This window comes from Chlorocebus sabaeus, chromosome 11, assembly GCF_047675955.1.
Source record: "Chlorocebus sabaeus isolate Y175 chromosome 11, mChlSab1.0.hap1, whole genome shotgun sequence".
NCBI classification, from domain to species: Eukaryota; Metazoa; Chordata; class Mammalia; order Primates; family Cercopithecidae; genus Chlorocebus; species Chlorocebus sabaeus.
Window position 1 is genome coordinate 127,639,325 of NC_132914.1, and position 18,030 is coordinate 127,657,354.

General features: G+C 53.6%; 1 protein-coding gene across 13 annotated transcripts in view; it reads right to left on the bottom strand.

Annotated features, from left to right (window-relative positions):
* RIMBP2 (RIMS binding protein 2) overlaps window positions 1-18,030 on the bottom strand; it is a 352,529-nt gene that overhangs the window by 64,147 nt on the left and 270,352 nt on the right. For all 13 annotated transcript variants that reach the window (XM_073021230.1, XM_037987203.2, XM_037987193.2 and 10 more), the window contains 5 exons: window positions 15,084-15,896; window positions 12,023-12,174; window positions 10,482-10,931; window positions 8,292-8,438; window positions 2,147-2,305 (listed from right to left, as the gene is read on the bottom strand). In XM_073021230.1, the coding sequence (XP_072877331.1) occupies window positions 2,147-2,305; window positions 8,292-8,438; window positions 10,482-10,931; window positions 12,023-12,174; window positions 15,084-15,896 (1,721 nt within the window). The remainder of the gene's footprint in view (window positions 1-2,146; window positions 2,306-8,291; window positions 8,439-10,481; window positions 10,932-12,022; window positions 12,175-15,083; window positions 15,897-18,030) is intronic.

Below are 18,030 nucleotides of genomic sequence, written 5' to 3' on the forward strand. Positions count from 1 at the left end.
GACATCAAAAACAAACCATCTTTAGAGTAAAGGCATGGCAACCCCGGGCACTTTCCAAGACAGGCGGGATGAGTGAACTAGGCCAGTGGGGGCCGAACACCTGCCGTGCCCATCAGGGACCCAGCTCTGGCACAGCTCCTCACTGCCACGTGGGAACGTGCATGCTGAGTGGCCAGATCTCTGTACCACATCTTGTAATTTCTAAAGAGAATCCAGAAATCCAGACCTGCCTACGCAATTTCTTTTTTTTTTTTTTTTTGAGACGGAGTCTCGCTCTGTTGCCCAGGCTGGAGTGCAATGGCGCAATCTCGGCTCACTGCAACCTCTGCCTCCCGGGTTCAAGTGATTCTCCTGCCTCAGCCTCTTGAGTAGCTGGGATTACAGGTCCGCACTACCACGCCCAGCTAATTTTTGTATTTTTAGTAGAGACGGGGTTTCACCGTGTTGACCAGGATGATCTCGATCTCTTGACCTCATGATCTGCCCACCTCAGCCTCCCAAAGTGCTGGGATTACAGGCATGAGCCACTGAGCCCAGCCTCCTACATGATTTCTAAAAACTGACAACACTCTGTGAATGGGAGATGGAGGCTGCCCCATCCTGGCCAAGCCCCTGCCCCGGTGATCCCCGTTGCTAAGAGGTGGAGGGGGTGGGGCTCAGCCCAGGAACTTTATGATGAACTTGCTTGACCCTGGGCCACCTTCTGAGGAGAGAAGGTGGCATTATTTCTCTACTGAGTAATTCCCATGAAGCCCCATCCCAGGCTTTTCCTCCATCAGAAGGAGAGGCATCGGGGCATGGGAAGACCAGCTGCCCGCCTCACCCGGCCCGACTCATGGGCACTTTTTCGGAGCTCCTGGCTCTGGGGTACACAGAGGGGTCCTGGGGTCAGACTGGACCACTCCGCAAAGGCCAGTGTGAGCCTGCTGCATGGTGTCACCTGGGAGCGGGGACGGAGGAGCTGCCGGGGATAGCACGTGCTGCACCATGCAGGGTTTGTTTGCATAGGGATCTGGCATGTTCTTTGGTGACAGGACATCCCCGAGGCCCTGCCAGGGGCCTTTGCCAGGAGAACATAAGTCAGTCTTGTCTATGCAAGTAGGCACCGAGTCGGCAGGCCAGATTTGGATGAGCCTTCTGTCCACCATTCAAAATGCACGCCCTGTGTTCCTGGAGAAAGCAGTGCTGGGAGGCTTCGTCCCGGGGAATTTTCCTCTCCAAGGCCTTTTTCGTTTGGAAAACCCACAAAGCTCCTACCAATGGCTTGCTCTTTGTCTGTCTCCCCATTAGGTTGGGACCTGCAGAGGGCACCCCTCGGCCTAGCACAGGGCCTGGTGTATAGAGCTGGTCATCCCGCACCGCCCTGCAGAGCACAGGAACGCGGGAGTCAGACACTGGCCAGCGGCTGCAGCAGCAGTGGCAAACATCTCCCCAAGGCCAGGACCAAGGGGAAGCCACGTGGATGGGAAACCCACCCTCCTTGGCTCTAGGGTGCCTCAAGCTCAATATTCCTGCAGGTAATCTCCCGTCGACCCCTTGCTGATGGCCTCTGCCGGAGCAGAAGGGAGAGGGTCTAGCGGGAGGTGGTCTGAGTAGGTGCATGGAGCCTCCAGCCTATCTGCGAGGCCGGGGTGATCAGATGCGGGACAGCCCTCCCTCCACACCCATCTCCTCCAACCTCACTGTGCTTGACTCCTGCCCACCGCCAGGCAGGGCTACCATAGTGCCCTCCTTTAAGGAGCTCCCTGCTGACACAGCGTCCCGACCTCTGCCTTAGATTTAGAGGCTGATTCACGCTCTCTCGGCTGCCGATTCTCTCAAGGTGAGACTTAAGGCTGCAGAGGCGGGTCTTCTTTGTTCTATTCCCCCCACTCCTGTTCCTGGCACAGAGCTGGGTGCCCCCTGGAGGGTGTCAAATGGATTCTTCTAAACTCCCTTACCCAGACCTTTTGGCCAAGAGCAAGACCGGAGTGTAGGTAATTCCCGAATGCAGATTCAATAGTGAGAAAGAAGCGAATCCAAATCCGAGGGCTACTGGTTGTTGGGCAAGGCCCCTCTGGAGCCTGCCTCACCAGCCCCAGCAAAGGGACATGGATGGAGCTACTCTGGGGACGGAGTGCAGGGTCCCCCTTCCCCGGTCACTCACCTTGAGGGCATTGTGGGACGTGCCGCTGGGACGCCTCCTTCCCCCATCTTCCAGCTGCATTTCAGAATACAGCTCCTCCTCGTCCTCCTCCATGATGTCTGAGAGGTCAGACCCCCGGCTGCTCTCCGTGTGGTACTCGTCTCCATGGCAACAGTGCGGCTGGGGGCCAAGAAAAGGGGCTACTGAGTGGATGGCTCCTTCCGCATCCTAGAGGAGGCCAGATTGAGCTTGCCAACCCTTTCCCTGCTTTGCTGACTCTCAGGGTTCACAGGCCTAGAGATGGGCACAGGGTGTGTTACTCGTTCTGGAAAGTGAGGCTGGGAGAGGATATACCCACCCTCTCTGTTGAAGTGGCAGAGAGAGGATCAGCACAGGTCTCTCAGCTCCAACAGGTACAGAAACACCTGAGCTCTGGACAAGACAGAAAACCCACTGGGGCTTACAAAATACGTGGGCAGAATGTCCATTTCTGGGCACCCTCAGCTTCTCCAACTTATTGGCTGGACAAAGGCTGCAAACTCTGGTGACAGTGAGGATCAGTGCACACCAGGTGTACACCGGATCCAGCACTGTGTCAGAGGGGCGGGGGGATAGTGGTAAGGTGGGGTGTATATGCACCATAAAAAGGCACTTCGGTTTTTAAAACATGCCACATTGTCTAACACACATGCGCAGACGCTGGCAGACAGCCTGGCCTGGCAGGAGGTGGAGCCGCCGCGCCGCCCAGACTCCAGGCCCAGCTCGGCCTCAGCATGAGATGAAGATTGTGCAGATAGTAGGGGCACTGGGCGGAGGCTGCGGACAGTGTAAAGGCTTCAACAAAAAAAGTGTCTTTAAATGAAGAGGCTACCTGGTAACATGCCAGCTTGGAGACGGCGACAGCCCGGGTGGAATCTCGCAGTGATGGTGCCAGCAGCAGCTGCCGGATTCCACTCACAGAGAAGGCACCCCATCTCATGGTAACGGTATTCAAAGCAAACCTTCGACAACTCACACTACACGCTCTCATGCGCTCAGATTTATGAATGCAATACATCCATAAAGATACTGTGTTTTTGCTACATGGTGTCGATTGGGAACAGTTTATTTTGCGGGAGTGTGGCAAGACAAAAGTATTCAATAGCATTCTGTGCCGTATTTATCTTAAAAGAATCTGGCTTCAGTGGCTAGCCTAGATGAAGATGTGGATGCGTGGGCATCACGGTCAGTTCCTGGCCTGCTGAGGGAGGCTGCATGGCACTGCAGATGGAAGGTTTCTGGCCCCGAGCCCGCGGGAGGGAGGATGGGAAGGGCCTCGGCTGGGCAGTCTGTAACCAGCCTCTCAGCTGCACCAGGCCTAACGCTTCCAACCAGGCTCCAAGTGGAAGGCATGAAAGCGAACTGGGTTTAAAGGGATGAAAAAGGTGAGGCTGTATCTAACGAGGCCCTCCCAAGGCCCCTGGCAAGGGACTTCCTGCACCACAGAACAGTCTCACTTTGTTCAACCCCAGCAGCGAGCTAGGGGTCAACTCCTGAGATGGAAGGAGGTGTCTGGCGTTCACCAGATGCTTGAGGTCAGCCATCTCTCCATTCTTGGAATAGTGTTCTAAGCAAAGGTCGCCAGCATTTCAGGGAGATGTCTAGTGACTGGCCGAAGGCACTCAGCAAGTAAACAACAGGGCTGAGACCAGGGTCCAGGTCTGCCTTTGCCTCTGCTGACAGAGAACATGGCCTTAGAAACTCCACCTGGCGGGTGCCTTCTCCTAGGGGGACGCGCGGCTTTACCTCCAGTCCTCAGTGGAGAATGCTGGCAGGCAGATGGCCCTCCCTGGGGATAGGGGAGGTGCTGAGCCCCGCATCCAGCAGGCCTGGGGCTATAAATTTCACTTATAGAGAAGCTGAGGTAAAGCCTCCACAAGACAGGATTTTGATCATCACTATAGCAAACTTCAGTCTTGTCACTTGGCAAACCACCTTTTCTCTCGCCAAACTAAAAATCACAAATTCCTCTTAAAAGCCTCTTTCCTTAGATTTAATAAGGGTACAGACTTTCAGTTACACACAGAGCAGGTTCTGGGGGCCTCGTGTTCACAGCATGGGCAATGACAGATGTATTAATTCACCTGACTGGGACAGATTTTTTTTTTTTTTTTGAGACCGAGTCTCACCCTGTTGCCCAGACTGGAGTACAGTGTCACGATCTCATCTCACTGCAACCTCCACCTCCCAGGTTCAAGCAATTCTCGTGCCTCAGCCTCCTAAGTAGCTGGGATTACAGGCACCTGCCACCACGCCCAGCTAATTTTTATATTTTTAGTGGAGACGGGGTTTCACCATGTTGGCCAGGCTGGTCTCAAACTCCTGACCTCAAGTGATCCACCTGCCTTGGCCTCCCAAAGTGCTGGGAATACAGGCTTGAGCCACCACACTCAGCCGTGCGTGACAGTCTTTACACAGTGGGTACCCACATCCAGTCATCAAGACGTACACCTGGAACACAGACAGTCTTTGTCAATGAAACACTTTTAAAAATAGATAAAGATATTATTTATTGGTATAGTGAGCATTTCTCACGGTGGACTGAATGGAAATGTATTTGTAATATTGGGAGAATGGAGGTGATTTTTTCAGAGCAAATGTCTCGGCTACCCTCAGCCTCACTTCTTTCATTCGTTCATTCGACAAACATTCATTGGGCACCTACTATGTGTGAAATGCTAGAGATACTATAATAGTCAACTAAAAGTGGAGGCTTCCGCCTGCTAGAACGTCAGTGTCTTGGGGCAGATGGGATAACGCCGGGGGTAAGGGTACGTGTGACGGGGCGGGCAGCGTGGGGAGGCGGGTGGTCAGGAAATGCCTCCCGGGTTGTAAAACCAGCGGTCTGTGCACCAGCTCAACTTCAGTCACTCCCTGCCACCATCATGATGCGTCACCTAGCCAGATGTCATCCGTATGATTAATGAATGTATTCTTTGAATTGAATCAATATTTAATGTTACTTTTACAGAAAATATCTCAACTGTAAATGGAAAACAAGTATCACTTGTCATCTAAATGAATACAGCATAAAACAATGCTGCTAAATATTAATGCTTTTGAAATTTTAATAGAAACAGACCTGTTTGCTCTGTTAAAAAAGGAAACAAGCACGACAACGTTAATAGCATGCTTAGCCAGATAGACTTCCTCTGCAGGCTCATCAGAAGGCCTGGAAGGCCCTTGAAAGTGCAGAGCTGTGTTTCTGCTGCTGTATTTCTACTCTTCTCTAGAAAAGTCATCTCTTGTAGCAGGTGTGGTCATCCGGAGCTGGGCGTCAGCAGTGGTGGCCACCAGCCACATGTGGCTGTTTACGTGTAAACCAATTAGAATGTAAACTAATCTATAACTAATTTTATAGAAGTAAAAATTCAGGGCTTCAGTCACACTCAGCCCCAGGTGACCACATGTCAAGGGCTCTGTGGCCACCTGGGGCTGTGGCTGCCATAAGACCATGCTGAATGCCAATCTCAAAAACCAGTAGGGATGTGGGTCCCACACCCAGAGAACAAGTGCTCCAGCCTTTCGTCTGGGTTCAAAACCTGAGCAGATTGCAGGGAAGGTAATGATTCACTCCTGGGTAGGCGGAAAACAGGGCACATCAGGAAAGGCATGGAAACAGGTCTTCTGCAGCCTCGGTTCAATCTAATTCCAGCTCTGTTAGAAGCCCATCTGTGTAATCATGGACAAAAATTCTCAATTCTGTGGGCCTCAGTTTCCCTGTATACACAAAATAAGAGCTCACATTTACTGAGAACTTACTACATGCCAGTTGCATTTTGCGTGTCATGCAACACACGGAAAGCCTCATAAACCTGTGCTATCGTGGCAGGTGTTGCTGGCTCCACATTTGCTATGGACTAAGTTGTATTTCCCGACCCCGCCCTATTCAGAAGTTGAAACCTTAACCACTGATGTGACTTTATTTGGAGACAGGCTCTTTAAAAAGGTGATTAAGATTATATGACATCATGATGGTAGGGCCCTAATCCAATAGGACTGTTTTCCTTACAAAAACAGGACAAGATACCAGGGATGTACACAGAAAAGGCCATGTGAGGACTCAGGGAGAAGGCACCATCTGCAGGCCTCAGGGAGGCCTCAGGGGAAACCAGCCCTGCTGGTGCCTCGGTCCTGGACTTCCAGCCCCCAGCACTGTGAGAAGCAGACTTGTGTTGTTTGAGCCACCTGATCCGTGGTATTCTGTGATGCCAGCCCCAGCAGACCAGTACAACAGTCAACAGAAATCCTATCTCCAGAACTCACCCAGGGCCCAGCACCAAGAGAATGAATCATCTGTGACCCAAGCGACCAAAACAGATACCTTTCTCTACTGAGATGGCCCCTAAGGTTAGGGAAATAAAAGATACCGGGGGCCGAGGGGTCAAGGCCTGGCTGGCATGGCTGTTCTCTAAATTCCTATGCTTCAAGAAAACCCACACTCTTGCTAAACTCCCCAACAGGAACTGTGGGACTCCTCCTAACTCTCATTTACAACCCAGACCACGCAACTCCAGCTGGGCAGAGGACCGGCCTTACACACACTCTTTTCTGACAAGCAACTGCAGACATGAAGCCAGTTTCAGCTTAAAGAGGCTTAGGCCCATTTTAGCTTAGGCGTTGAGTCCTGGGGTTCACCTTTTGGTGGGAAGAGCCAATTCCACCTCATTCTGACACTAAAACCCCGCCTCAGGTGCAGCGCACACGGAGGATGCTACAGATATGTCCACTCACTGCATGTGTGTGTGACTCCTCTCGGACGGATGGACAGCTAGCTTTTCCCCAACCTGAATGCATATGGTTCTGTGTAATGTGGACCCTGTGAGGCATGAAAACCACCCTGCCCTTCCCTCTTCAGAGACAGCACCCCAGCACGCACCAGAGCCTCTCTCTTCCTGGTCTGCAAACTGATGTCACCAATAAAGCTCTCTTTTCTACCACTGAGCCACGCTGGTGGGCTTTTGGATGACACATCACTGATAAGCCATTCATTGGAATCCAGTTCCTGCCTGGGTAGTGGCCATGTGACCTCAGTCTGCTCAGCGAGATATCATGGGAAGTCTGACTAGAAGGAAGTCTGGCTTCCATTCATCCCTTTTTTCCTTCTTGGGGTTCTCTCATAGGAGGGTGCGATTATTGGAGCTATGGCAGCCACTTTGTAACCATGAGAGAAAGGCCGAGAGAATGGAAGAGACAGAACCCAGACCCCTGACACACTGAGAGCCAAATCCACCTCGCAGCCTCTACTGCAGACTTCCTGTGATGTGGGCTAATTAAATGCCTTTGTCGTCTTAGCCGTGATTAGTTGGACATTCCGTTTCTGAATGATTTGGATCTTCCAGATGAAGACCATCATGGCTGGAGGAGTCAGGGGACTTGCCCACTTGTGGTCTGTAACCAGCCGGGACATAAACCCAGGTCTGAGAGATGCCAGTCCCCCTCTCTGGGTATGGGGCTGTTTTGCTGTGGGAGTGGGTACAGAGGATACTGTGTGATCTGATATCTGCAGCGTCTTTGAGCTCCCAAGATGGAACATTCCCCAGGCCCTCGGTTATTTCCAGTTGCTCCTGTTGTCCAAGTTTTGTTCTTTACGGCAGCCGAGGGCATTTCCATTAGAATATGCATGATCGGAAATCAGACAGAAACCCCACACTGGCTGAATGTCTTCCTTGTGAGACCAGCTCTGACGTTTTGCTGTTCCGAAGGACGAACACTGGCCATGTTATTTTGTTTCCCATGATGCCTCCCTCGCACACAGATGTCCAACAAACATCTGCCCGATCAACGGAGGTGAATGAGCGAATGGCAGGTTCTGCCTGAACTGAGCCTAACCCTACCAGGACCTGCAAAACCACCCCCATGACCAAATACCAGGATGGCACAGTGGGGGCGGGTGGAAGCCCTGCACCTCAACTTTTTCAATTATCCGCAATGAGGGTATGTGACAGGCATCATTAAACCTAAACTTAAGAAATCTAGCATGACTTGGGACCCCAGCTGGGCATCTCCATCTCTCTCAGGGACCCAAGGGTAGCGGGGAAAAGTGCCCACGTCTGTTGATCTCCACGGGGCCTGCTCCGAGCCCATGCCGACCAAGAGGACGGTGTGGGGTCTGGCCCGCATTCACCTGCTTGCCGAGTTCAGAGCCTTTCAGGAAGTCATCCACTGAGGTGCCCCTCCTCTTGAAGTCTGGGGAGTCGTAGGCGTCCTCCTCATCCGAGGCGGCATACTGCCCTGCGCTGCTTCTCTCTAGGAAGACGCTCCTTTTCTCTAACTTGGAAAGAGAAAGGAGGCACACGGGTGAGGCAGGGCCACCTTCAGCCACACTCAGCCCCACCTGCACTCGCCAAACCTTCCGCCCCTCAGAGCCTGGCCAGGCGCCCCCCACGCAGTGCTCTGGGCCCAGCTCTGCCACCCTCTCGCTGCCCCAGACCCACCAGAATCTTTTTTTTTTTTTTTTTTTTTTTTTAAGACAGAGTCTCACTCTGTCACCCAGGCTAGAGTGCAGTGGCATGATCATAGCTCACTGACTCCCAGGTTCAAGCAATTCTCCTGCCTCAGCCTCCCAAGTAGCTGGGACTACAGGTGCCCACCACCACGCCTGCCTAATTTTTGTATTTTTAGTAGAGATGGGGTTTCACTATGTTGGTCAGGCTGGTCTCAAACTCCTGAGCTCAGGTGATCCGCCCGCCTCGGCCTCCCAGACTACTGGGATTACAGGCATGAGCCACCGCATCCGGCCTCTTTTTAACCTTTGAGGTAATATTTGGATAGAGAGATGACACCTCATTCCCTCCATTGGTCCCCTCTGCCCAGCTTTTTTAAAATACTTTGACCAATTCACATTTGTCTGAAACACAGGACTTGGAAGGATTTGCTTCCTCTCCGGCCCCAGGCTTCCCAGGCTTCCCTGCCTTCACAGCCTTCTCGGGGACCTGGAGCAGGAGTGGAGCCGCATCCCACAGGGCAGCTGCTACCCTGTCCTGCCCACGGCCTCCCCAGAAGAACCACCTCCCAAGCCCGGGGCCTGGGCTCCTGCCTGTCAGCCAATCAGAGCCATGGCGAATTCACATATTCTGAAGGGTTTCCTTTACACAAAGGCCACAAATTCATGTTTAGTATTTTTATTAGTGGCCAATGTTGAAAGAATTAGGAAATTTCACAGAAGATTTCCAGTTTTTCAAGACGTGCTGAGATGCTGCCAGGGCAGGCCCACTCAGGAGAAGGTGGCTCATCAGTGTCACCGTCATCCTCTCTGTCCTCCTAGACAGTGTCACCGTCATCCTCTCTGTCCTCCTAGACACACCTGAGCTGCTCAGCACTGACCTCTCAGGGTGCGTGCCCCGCCTCAGTTTCCCTGGCCTGGCCCCCAGCCCAGAGGAACGCTCACAGGAGGATGGTGTAGGGTCCCGGTGAGATCCCACAGGCGGACCCAGCAGGGCTGAGGGCCCTGACCAGGGCTGTGCTGCCGCCTCAGGTGGAAATGGGCTCAACACAGCAGGAGAGACAAGACTGGGTTCTGGGTGGGGGTGCGGACACCCGGTCTGGCTCCCAGCCCCACATCTCCTCCCCCAGCCCTGCAGGGTGGGGGTGCGGGCACCCGGTCTGGCTCCCAGCCCCACATCTCCTCCCCCAGCCCTGCACAGGAGGCATTACTCTGCAGGCAGTTTCTCAAAAATTCATGTCCCATTGCACGTGTCATCTGGAACATGGCCCTACCACAATCCAAATGCTCTCTCCTGGACCCAGAAAAGTTCAGTTAGCAGGCATGCAAATATGTGCGCAGGGACCTGTATGCCCATGTGTGTTTCTACACACAGGTACAGATGTGTATGTGAGGACGCATACAGATACGTGTATCTGTGGGTGCATGTCCATACATGTATAGACACGTGTGCATGTGTGTGTACATATTTACAGGCACACACACACAGAACCTAGGACTCTGCAGCCAGCAAAACCAGGAAGAGCCCGGTTCGGGAAACTGGGTCCCGGCCAACTTCCTCCGGACAACTCTCAGATCCCTTGTCGCACACCAAGACCCTTGTCTGGATTTTTCTGAGCCTGCTTTCTAAGCCAGGCAAGCGCCTGGCATTTCCTTAGTTATGTGGCTACATATTCATAAATAAAAAACACCATTTAACTCAATCAGGATCAGGCACATGACAGAGTCCACCAGCAAAGCTATGGGCTGAGCGTGGCCCCCCTCCCTGCAAGCTGGGATGCGGTCCCCCTCCGTGGGCTGGGGAGATGACAGGGCCCCGTCCCATGGAGCTCGGGGACTGAGGAGTCACTGAGGTGGGCGCCTCAGCCTTACCCTGCTGCTCTCGGCCACCCTCTGCGCTGCCTCCCGGGCCATGGCCTTGGCGACGGTGGTGGACACTGGGGTGCCCTGCGGCTGCGGCAGGATACGGCTGGGTGAGGGCGACCGCCTTCCGGGGCCTGCGGGCGGCTCCAGCATGTGCCCATGCACAGGGCCAGGTGCACGGCTCTGCTCCCAGGCCTCGTCCATCCTGGCGTGGGGACCCAGGCGCTCGTCTTTGGTATCGGGGACTCCAGAACTTGCTAATGGCTTTGATTGGGGTGCAGGTCTCGGGTGGGGGGTAGGAGGCACCAGGAGCTCGGGGGGAACGGCAGCAACTGCAGAGTCCACGGACTCGCCCTGGGCGGAGAGGGTCCGCACGGTCACGCCCTTGGCCTCCAGGCTCCGCAGCCGCACGAGCTCCACAGCCGTGCTGTCTGCCGTGGGGAAGATGACTTCAGCCACCTGTGGACAAGCAGAGCGGGCTCGCGGGCTGCCTGAGATGAGCCCCGCGGTCCTGCATGGGGAGCTGGCCAGTCGTCTGCCCAGATGCCCGGTGCAAAGGATCGCCCCCAGCGATCTCCAACTCCAACCACCCACCAGATAGGGAAGCTCCAGGAAGTCTTGCCGGGAGGGGGCAGGGACAGGTTCACAGACCTCAGGCACCAGGACCCAGTCAGTGGCAGGGGTTCCGTGAGGCCAGTGACGCCAACCGTTTATCTCCCATCCTCTGGACCCATTCTGAGTAGACACAGGGGCCAGAGAGGGGAGCGAGTATCAGGTTTAACACTGCCACAGCAGGAGGGGGGAGAGGGGCTCAGGCAGAGGCCAACGTGGGCTTCCAACTGCTGGGAGACAGCAGGGCTGAGGGTTCCTCTGCAGGGGCCAGGGCCCATGCTGGGAGCTTCCCGCCTCAGAGCACAGGAGTCAGCTGGAAGCGGCTCAGGCAGACGCGCTGCCTCTGTTTCCAAGTCACCCCTGCTCCCGCAGGGTAGAGCTGGGGACGGCGAGGAGCAGCTGCTTTTCCAAGCCCTCCCTGAGGGCAGACGCTTCTACTTCACCCCAGGCCGGGCTAGGGGGCTGGTGTCCGTGGTTCCCTACACCAGGCACCAGGGATATACCCATTTCTTGGAGTCAAGGCCTGGCCACCTGTTAACGTGCAAACCCAGCAGTGTTTCAAGGCGGGACGTGCCTTCGGCCATGGGTATCATCTTGCTAAGACTCAGTTTGTTGAAATGAATGAGGCAGTCATCAATCAAGAATGTTCTGATACTGGGGGTCCCCTCTCTGGCCCCTGCATTTTTAATATACAGCAGAGCAGGGAAGGGGATGAGTGAGGGGAGGGGGTGGTGGGAATGCTGGAAATGAGGAAGGGGCCTTGGGGTGGGGTGGGTGGTGCTTAGTACAGTGATGGAGTCTTCGGGGCTGACGGTGCCTCCAGTGATCAGGGCTGGAAGAGCAGGCCCTGCCTCCTTCACTGAGCAAATACCAGGCCCATCCCTGCTGCACTAGAGCCTAACAAGCTCCCCGCCCCGCCGGACCCAACGAAAACTCACCCTCTGCCCTTTGGCGTACACACCGTAGCCGGTAACGTTTGCGCCATTGGACAGCCCGGAGGGCGTCAGCACGGGTGGTCTCCAGGAGACCCGGATGGTGGCGGGGGTTGCCCCAGCCTGGACAGTGACATCTTGTGGGGGTGCTGGGGGGCCTGGGAGGGGACAGAAGGGAACGGAGGTGTTGAGGGCCCGGCCCTGGCAGGTGAGCCATGACTGGGCTCCGCCCATCTCACCTGAAAACGAGATCATTCAGTAAAGTCACCAGGGAAAAAGAGAAGACACAGTGTTGACAGCACATCAGAAAGTGTGGTGAGGCGGGAGGGTGGGGCCGGGGTATACTCAGGTGCCAGGATGCACAGCCGCCCTTTTCCTTTAAATTCGGCAGTTAGTCACCATCTTCTGGGAAACGCAAACCTGAGCTGTCTGTGGAACCATCTCCTTACCTGTCCTCAGTCTCTGTGACCCGGCAGAGCCACCTCTGCCCGGGGGTCTCAGGCCTGGCCAGGCAGCCACACGATTAGCTCAGAGGGGGCCAATGAGATGCCGGCATTTGGCAGATCAAACGGAAGAGAGATCTTGGCGGAAAGCAATCCCCCGTCCCCCTGCCCACTGCTGGTCCTCTCACCTTTCCTTCTCTCTTTTCTCTCCCTCTACCCTCTGCCTGGACCTCACATTCCCCATCCTACCGCCCCATGAAACTGAGCAAAACTGAAGATGAAGAGACCAGGTCTGATGCCATCATTGAACCTGAGAATCCATTTCTGCGTGTGTGTGTACGTGTGTGTGTGTAAATGTGTATGTATGGGTGTATGTGTGTATGTGTGCATATATGTGTGTATGTGGGTGTGTTTGTGTGTGGATGTGTATGTTCATGTGCATGTGTGTATGTACGTATGTGTGTGTGCATGTGTGTATGTATATGTGTGTGTGTTGGGGGTGTGTGTATAGATGTGTGTAAGTGTATGTATATGTGTAGATGTGTGGGCGTGTGTGTGTGTATGTGGGTGTGTGTATGTGGATGCATGTGTATGTATATATGTGTTTATGGGTATATGTGTTTGTGGGTGTGTATGTATAAGTGTATTTGTGTATGTGTATGTATATGTGTGTGCAAGTCTGTGGGTCTGTGGGTCTGTCTGTGGGGGTGTGTGTGGGTGTATATTTGTGTATGTGGGTCTGTGGGGGTGTCTGTGGGTACATGTGTGGGGGTGTATGTGTATTTGTGTATGTGGGTCTGTGGGGGTGTCTGTGGGTGTGTGTATATGTACTTGTGTATGTGGGGCTGTGGGGCTGTGTGTATGTGGGGTGTGTGTGAGTATAAGCACATCCATATCTCCCACCAGCTGTGTTACTCTGAAGAACCCCAACCTTGCACCACCGTCCCCGGGCGTGGCTAACCCTGGCCGTAGCCAAGACCATGGGGGATGGTACATGGGGTGTGGCATGAACCATCATGAACCATCTCTTCATCTTCAGTTTGGACATGAATTCTGAGAAATGCTGACCTATGTGTGATTGTCCCAACTACACCCTCTTCCTCCAACACAGACATGTCCCTCCAGTTTACTTCCCACTCTGAGACCTTGTTCCCAGTCACTGGGGTGAGCCTGGGGACCCACCTCTGTGCTAAGGGCCCCTGCTCTACCTGACTCTCTCCATCTCAAAGTCAGTTCCAGGGCAGCCTTTCCTGAGGGCCCCAGGAGATGTGCCCTTTACCTCCTGACTCCCCATGGAGTGCCCGTGTCTGGTGTTTCTCTTTCTTCACCCCCAGCACTCATCAGAATTCATCGCAGAAGGCATCCGTGAAAAGCAGGTGGCCTCATTATCCCGGCATATTCTTGATCAACTCCGGGCAGGTGGGGAGGAAATAAAATGTCGCCGTGTAACACAGATGAACTGACCCTGCCTACGTTAGCTGCTACCTGGACGTGCCGTCCCCCCTCAGGCAGTGTCTGTCCCCTCGGACGTGCCATCCCCCTCAGGCAGCATCTGTCCCACCTACCCCTGACACCACTGCTCTGTCAGGTTCTAGTTAACCAAAGGTTTCACGAATACCAGAGCGGGCAGTGGAGGCTTCCGGAGGTGGGGGTGCCGCTGCCCAGTAACTCAGCAGCACTGGGAGCCTGGCAAGTCAGAGAGCGAGACGACGAAGGAGGTGTCCACACTCACCCCACCTCCCTACCGTCTCCCCAGGAAAGGAAGGGGGCCCATCACACTCCCCGTTTGAGCGGAGGAAGCAGAAAAGGACCCTGGAGTTTACATCGCGGAGAAAATACCTTCTGTGATGAAACGTGTCTCTTTTATACAAGCCATGTAGGCATCGTGTGCATCATATGCATGCTTAGTGGCGCCCGCCTGTAACCCCAACACTTTGAGAGGCTGAGGCGGGCAGATCACAAGGTCAGGAGTTTGAGACCAGCCTGACCAACATGGTGAAACCCCATCTCTACTAAAAATACAAAAATTAGCCAAGTGTGGTGGCAGGTGCCTATAATCCCAGCTACTCAGGAGGCTGAGGCAGGAGAATCGCATGAAATCAGGAGGTTGCAGTGAACCGAGATTGCACCACTGCACTCCAGCCTGGGTGACAGAGCAAGACTCTATCTCAAAATAATAATAATAATAATATATTTATTATAATAATAATTATTATTATTATTTACAAGAACGAGAAAGAAGGAATGATTCCAAGAGGCGTGTAGGCACTTCCAGGCACTATCCCACTCAATGAGTATGTGTCCGGGGGTGCATGTGACACAGAAGATGCAACCATGTTCCCTGGGGGGACTCACTTCCCTCCTGTCTTTTGTAGGATGAGCCTCTTGCTGATGCAAGTACTCAAAGACAAACTGCCAACATGGTCCCTAACATGCTCCAAGAACTCCTGCGCGCGTGCACGCACACACGTCCTGTGCTTCACGGGTGACCTAAGGGATTTTCCAGGGTCATGTTGTCAGGATGGGGATTCTGGCTTCTGCCTGCCCCACCTTCTTTCCCCACGAGCAGGGTGACAACCTGGTGTTCTCGCCCTGGGGGACCCACGGAAGGACACAGGGCTCACCTGCAGGCAACGTGGAGAACTCCACAAAGGCCTCCTTCTTCTCCCTTTGCTCCAGCGGGAGCTGCCACGGCATCTGGTGGGGTTTGGCCAGAACCTTCACCTTATAGGCCATGTTGGGCCTGAGATTGAAGAACTGGTACTTGTACCTGGCGGCCTTGACGATGTCGAACTCCTCCTCATTGAGGAAGATGACATGGCTGTAGTTGCTGTTGGTGGGCAGCCAGGAGAGCTGGGCAGAGATCTGCGTGATGTTGTCCACCCGCAGGTGGGAGGGGGCCACCACCACGTCGTTGCCCACCAGCAGCGTGCACTGCAGCGCGTCCGAGCTGCCCCTGCTGGTGACACACTGCACAGAGATGCGGTAGGTGCAGGCTGCCATGTTGAGCTTCTCGATGAGGGCTTTAGTTCTGCTCCCCAGGGTGAGGTTCATGCGCGTCTCCTTGTCCACCAGGACGTTGTAGCTGCTCACGGTTCCCCATCCTGGCGGCACCGCCGGGGGCTCCCAGCCCACAATAACACTTTTGGCGAGTTGTTTGATAAGGGTGATTTTTCTAGGGTAAGGCACGATGTCTTCTCCGATGTCGTCGATGTTCACGTCCAGGGTCCCGGCACTGTTGTCGGTGATGCCCGCGTCCGTATGGGTTGGGGAGTGGAGGTCCAGGATGTGCTCTCCCTCCAGGCCGATGCCAGAATGGTTGATGAAGTTCTGATCCTGCTCGTTCCCCAGCGTGCTTGCCAGCCGCGACTCATTGTCCTGCACAAAGTCCACGAAGTTGGAGGGCACCAGACCCCTCTGGCCATCGAGGAGCTCTCCTGTTGGGTACAAGGACAGAGTTATCACTCAGCCAACACAGCAGGGGCCCCGAGACCCCCAGCATACTCCCACCTCCCCAACCAGGACCGTAAGGCAGAGCAACAGGGTTGCCCTAGGGCTCCTCCACTGTTCCCAGGAGTCCCTGCTGGGGCCAGCTCCACACCCACCATCTAAAGAGCCAGCTCCTCCAGCCCCATGACCCAGTCTTCTTTTCTCCATGACATTTATCGCAACCTGAAACCGTCATGTTTGTGCGTCCATGTCCTACACTGACTACCCCTCCTAACACGAACAGCACTCGGGGACAGCAGGGATCTCACGACGATTGAATGCCCAGCCCCAGAGTGACAGCTGTGGCTCACAACAGTGCACAGGAAAGATTCGTTAGAAAGACGAGTCAGTCAACTCAGTGGCTTTTGGAGATTAAGAAAATAAACATCTTACTATGATTTTTGAATATAAGAATTAAAAGGTGATTTCCTGCCCCCCTTGAAAAGCACTGGGCACATCTTAACGATTCCACAACGTGTCCAATCTGACGTGAAACAAAACTATCAATTTGGTGTCAGAACCACAAGTTGAGTTGCAAAAAAAAAGTCCAAGTAGCTCTTGTGGCTAAGAGTGGATGTAGTGGGGACCACCGCATTTTGTGAAACTCTAACTTCTATGTGCTTTCTTCATTAGTAGGGCTCACGAGGCTGCTAACAGCAGATGGCCAGAAAACGGAGAAGCGTTCAGAGCTTCAAAGATGAAGCATTTGGATAATCTCCCAGCACAGACCCAGAATGGACCGTTTCCCCCAATCCATCACGAGGCACCCACAGACCCACAGAGAGGGGCTGGGAAATGCTGAGCATTCAATTCTGCAGCCAAAAGACCCCCTGCTCAGGGGAGCATGTGATGTGCTGTGGGCCAGGCGAAGACATGTCAACCATTTAATTCGTCCTGGATTCTAAAAAAATAAATAAGAAGGACTTGGATTCTGTTCCAAACCTCCACCTAGGGTGTGGGTCTGCAAGAGCCAGTCCTTTGCACTGAGGATACACTATTTAAAACTCCTTAGTTTGGAGGAGATGGTGGTGATGACGACGATGGTGGTGGTGACGAGATGGTGATGGTGATTATGAGGATGATTGTAATGGTGGTGGTGATAGTGATAGCTACTATTTATTGAACAACTACTGTGTGCTAAGCTCTGTCCTAAGACCTTCATATCTATTACTTCATTTATCCTCACAGACCCCCTGTGAGGTGGGCACTATTACTATCTCATTACTTCATTTATCCTCACAGACCCCCTGTGAGGTGGGCACTATTACTATCTCATTACTTCATTTATCCTCACAGACCCCCTGTGAGGTGGGCACTATTACTATCTTCATTCTACAGCAGAGAAAGCTGGGGCACAGCGAGGCGAAGGAAGCTTCCTGCTGTCACACGGACAATGGAGTCCTGAGTTTTGATCCCTGCCTGCAAAGAGGCTCCTGGAAAGCTTCTGTGGACTCAATGTGTGGTGAGAAAGTTCCAGAGATTTCAACACAGGTTTTCTGGCAGCTGTCTTGGGCACATATCTCTGTGCTTATGTGAAAATCAGTGGTGATAATGTGGACTTATGGGAAGAATTCAAATTGCTTTGCTACCAGCTGTGGTGAGAGTTCTTGGCTGGACCATCCAGAGCCAAGAAGAGCTGCTGGTGAGCGAGTGGTGAGCGAGGCAGCTCGCCTGCTGGGCTCCCGCTCACGGACGCCTCTAGAGGCGACACGACCGTTAAACACCCAGGAAAAGCACCCAGGGCTTCCATCAGCTCTGAGAAAACAGCATGAGGTCACGAAAGAGAAACTAGCTCAGCAAGAAAGATTCCGTCTGCTCAGGGGGAAGAGGAAGAAACCAAGACCACGCTATTTGTCCAAGGCAGTTGAAATGTGTAGGGAATTAGGGAATCAAAACTTTAAGAACGTTGATTTATGAACTGCTGGTGCTGTTACATGTTTATGCTCAAGCTAAAAAGGCAACGAAAGGTGGGGCGTTTCAGATGGAGGATTTACATTCCCTGATTTCAAATTTGGAGAGGAGACTTCGAGGGCATGAGCAGGGATGACCTGGGGTCACCCCCTAAGTTGACAACCGTGCCTC